General features: G+C 34.1%; 1 protein-coding gene across 2 annotated transcripts in view; it reads right to left on the reverse strand.

Moving 5' to 3' along the window:
• Positions 1-4054: 4054 nt before the first annotated feature.
• LOC108575422 (probable maleylacetoacetate isomerase 2) overlaps positions 4055-4379 on the reverse strand; it is a 1442-nt gene continuing 1117 nt past the window's right edge. For both annotated transcript variants that reach the window (XM_017938203.1, XM_017938204.1), the window contains exon 5: positions 4055-4352. In XM_017938203.1, the coding sequence (XP_017793692.1) occupies positions 4063-4352 (290 nt within the window). In that variant the 3' untranslated portion in view covers positions 4055-4062. The remainder of the gene's footprint in view (positions 4353-4379) is intronic.

The raw sequence follows: 4379 nt of genomic DNA on the forward strand, positions 1-4379 counted from the left end.
TCTTATTCTTCTATCAGCCGTTCTCTGTCACCTTCTGTCGCCCACCTTTGTTGTTGTTGTTGTTGTTATTGTTAACGTTGCGATTGTAGCATATCACCGGGAAGTAGAAAAAAAAGCGGTACCAAGAGGAACCGGAAGTGAGTCTGTGGTTCCTCGTGCATTTCACGTGAGCGTACGAGAAAAAAAGAGACGAAAACAATTCTCAGCGTACAAAATGATATATATAGGAAAGAAGAAGAAGAAAAGAAAGAAAGAAAGAAAAAAATATGGGTACCGTTCCAACTAGTCAGTTATAGATAAGGGAATGTATTTTTTTACACGATGGATTTGTAATAAAGATATTGAAAAATGTGAATATGAGAAAAAAAAACACACACACACACACGATATAACAGAAAAAAGATATCCGAGTTCAGCGCTTGTGTTTGTCGAAAGAGAGAGAACAGAGCGATACCGATGTGAAGCGAGTCCGACGTTCTCTTCCTTTTTCTTCTTTTTTTTTCTTTTTTCCGGATTTTTCGTTTCACGCTTCAAATTGCCCAAACTTTGTTTCAGTTTTAAATTTCCGCGATACCGAATCTCTCGTTTGGGACTATTCCGCGATGGAACGATTCGCTCGTGACACTCTCTTCTTTTTATCGGGGTAAGTTGCGTTTTTCTTATTTTCATTTTTCTCTCCTGCTTCGTCGGCACGGGTAATTTTGCAGATGAAACGAAATTATGACGATTCGATTGAGATACGACACGGGCTACAGTCAAAATGTAGGTACTTTTTATTCGAGTGATAAGTGCACATTCACATAATGTACTTTTTCGTAGTTTTCGTTTGACAGCGTTTTTACCTTCGCATCTACAAATTAATTATACATACACTATGACACAGAATTTATTATTCCTCATAAGCAGTGAACGTACATAATTCATTCTTTTTTCTTTTTTTTTTTTTTGTTTTATTTCACTTACAAAATATCTATGCGTTACTCATATGCCGGTGATTTCGTTTCACGTTTTAACTTTTTTCTTCTTTATTTTATTTTTTTTTTTTTTTTGCGTCGTTAATTATTATACATACTCGCATTTGCTCCTTCTACAAAGTTTCCTCACGCATCCTTTTACACAATGTGTTGTTTTCTCTCTCTCTCTCTCTCTCTCTCTCTCTTTTTACGCAGCTCTAACTAACTAAACTCTACTTAGGACCAGCGGTAAAATGAACTTCTATATAACTGGTTAATCCATTATTGCCCTTATTTCCTCCAACACTATACAACGATTCTAGCGTTACGTTTTTCACCATCCCTTCATACATCTCTTCTTTCCTCGTCAAATCTGTTTTATTTCCCGTTTCTTCTTTTTGTTTTTCTTTACTTTTAGGGCTCTGAACGTGATTCGCGAACAAGCTAACAGTGAAAAAGCGGTGTACGCTAAAAAAAAAGTAGGTATAGCTTATCGGTTTTTCTCTGTTGAAGAAAAAAAGAAGAAGAAAGCGAAATCGTCAGAGAAATGGAGAATTCATTTTTCGTCGACCTCGCATCGAGAACACCGTTACAAAGACAAAAGTACTTTCTATCGTTCGGTACAGTCGATGCAAACAGAAATTTCTTTTTGTACAAATTTCTCGTCGTATGTTACCTTACTTTGCTAAAAGGTATATAATAATAGATCAATAATTTTCCTCTTTTTTTTCTTTTCTTCATCGCTCGGAAATATTCGCCACGAGAATTGTCCATTTCTCTAGCCTCGACATTCAATCGTTATAAGTGTAACAAATATCACGAGAGTTGCAAAGGAAAAAGTTCCGCTCTCCTACTCCCTTCTTATTCTCCACGCGATCACGATGACACTTGGTTCAATGTTCGCCGTATTCTTGTATTACGTCGCGTTTTGTTACACACGATGTTTCTTTTACGCCACGTTAACAGAAAAGAGATCGACGAATATATATAAAAAAAAAAAAAGGGAATCATTTTGTGCGATCACGCACGAAGGGTGTCACTTGTTTGCATTCTTTCCTTATGCGTACCACTATAAAAAATCTCCCTAATATATGTAAGACATACTCGTTGAAAATCGGTACTGAAACAGTACCGAAACTGTTCTCTGCATGCAACATCCGAACTTGTCTTGTATAAAAATTATATACATTATTATCTAATCACTCGCTTGCATAATGCACACGTCTAAGTATGAAATGTATGTCTTTGTTCTTCCACCTCCCACTCCTATTCTTCTCTTCGTTAGAATTATAAATTATAACGATTTCTAATCGTCTAATTCGAAGAAGCATGCAAACAAATACCCCTCCGTTGTTACATAGTACGGTTTTTTCGTTTCTTAACAGAAAGTAAAAATACATTTACAAAGACAATGTGTGTACGAACGACTATCGTCGAATTTTCAATTGTTCTTCTTTCTCTTCCCTTTCTATCGTAACACGATTTACAAATGAAGATTAGTCTTTTTCTTTTTGCTTTTCTACTTTCGTGGAAAGTGAGAACGGCAAGAAGGAACCCGACAATAAGGAACAATGCCGATAAAGTTATTATTGACACGCATTTCGATTTCGTCGATCGACGTTTGTCACCTTTGTCGCACACAATAAACGCATCGTTCGTGTATAAAACTACAAAATATATGGAAGTTATACAATATAGGCGATACGATAAAAAATGTATCTCTATATAAAAAGGTTACCCCTTGCAAAAAATATACTGTAAAGTCTTCGAGAGTGTGCTCAATATTGAAACGCAAAAATATCATTGGAAAGTTTCTACGGGGATCGTCGTACTTCTGTTTCTATCAATTTGATAGAGTTTGTCGAGTAAAGAAAATCGTTTTAACCCTTTCGAGTGAAAATTTTAACGATGCTCTTCCATTAATTTTCCGTCATTTTCTTTTCTTTCTCCCAATGGAATGTTTAAGAAGAATCAACGTATTCTTATTCACGTTTTACGAACTTATGTCGCACACATATCAAAATCGAGCACACCTTCCCCCTATTATTCTTTAACGCTGAGAAAATATTGTAAAATCGAAATTTACCTCGTATCTAATATTTTTAAAATGCTCACTTATGGACTGACGTGTTAGTTTACAGGGAGAAATGAAATGTACCAAATGATAAAAGCTTTAGAAAAGGAATTTGATTTGTACTTTTCATTCCTCAATTATTATTATTACGGAGTTTTGAGCAGATTGCATTCCCTTATTACACGTTTCCACTTCTATTTTAGTTCAATGTGTATGTGAGTATGTGTGTGCTTGCAATGTCAAATCTGCTACTTTATACTCGGTAAAGAATTTCAAGTTATATTTTAATATTATTTTAATAGCAACACTTCTCCTTATTCTATGTAAGCTAAAATTAATCGAAAAATTATATTATCGTAAGTGTATAAAAAGTAAACTTTTGATTTCAGACAACAGAACCTATTTATAATAGGTCAGTACGTTTTACAAAGTAATATTGTAAGTACTGTACGAAGACGAATTTTGTTAATTTTGATTCTGTGTATATAAAAACCAATGAAAAAACATAACAAAAAATTAAAAATAGGCCAACATTCTTATCCTCTGGATAAGTACAGAAATGGCACAGTGTTTTTTTTTTTCTCTCACTTTGGAAACAGATAGTACATCACGCAATTCAATTTTTACGTACAAACTGAAAATTCTCGTAGAGTTCAATACCCTATTCTCTACACTGTTTACCATTTCGGTACCTAAACGTAGTTCGTAAGTGATAAAAGGTGTGTACTCTTACCAAAAGGTATTAAAATTTAACATATAAAAAGTAAAACAAAAAAAATATTTGCATCTGTAAAATTCAATGATACATTCAAAGTCAGCAATATGCAACGTACACAAGTGTAAAAAGACCTAATTAATATTTAAACTTTAAAATATCGATGCGCAGATCATGATCCATTTTAATATAATTATATGTTAGTAATTTTATTGAAAATAAAATTGCATCACCTTTTGTCACTATAGAACCACAACATGGACCACCTCCTTCCTGTATCTAATAAATTAGAAGAGGAAAAGGGTGGTCTGCCTTGCTTGCTACTTGGTTGCCTCTGGGGGACAATCAGGCTGATTGTTTGGATGAGCTGCAGTGAAAGCAGGATGATTCTCTAAATGACGATCTACCCTTAAAATTGTTGGGAAAGGTCTTAAATCAACAAGAAACCTCCTTGCATTAAATATCTGTGGTATTAAGCAACAGTCTGCTAATGTGATTTCATCACCTACGCAATATTTCCCTGCACTGGATGACAATAATTTTTCTACAGCTGAAAAACAATAATTTTTGCTCATTTCTATGTTAATTTGTAATAAAAAATGATATTTCTCCTTGCACTGTTAATATACCTGTTAAA

Source organism: Habropoda laboriosa, unplaced genomic scaffold (assembly GCF_001263275.1).
Source record: "Habropoda laboriosa isolate 0110345459 unplaced genomic scaffold, ASM126327v1 scaffold297, whole genome shotgun sequence".
Classification (NCBI taxonomy): domain Eukaryota; kingdom Metazoa; phylum Arthropoda; class Insecta; order Hymenoptera; family Apidae; genus Habropoda; species Habropoda laboriosa.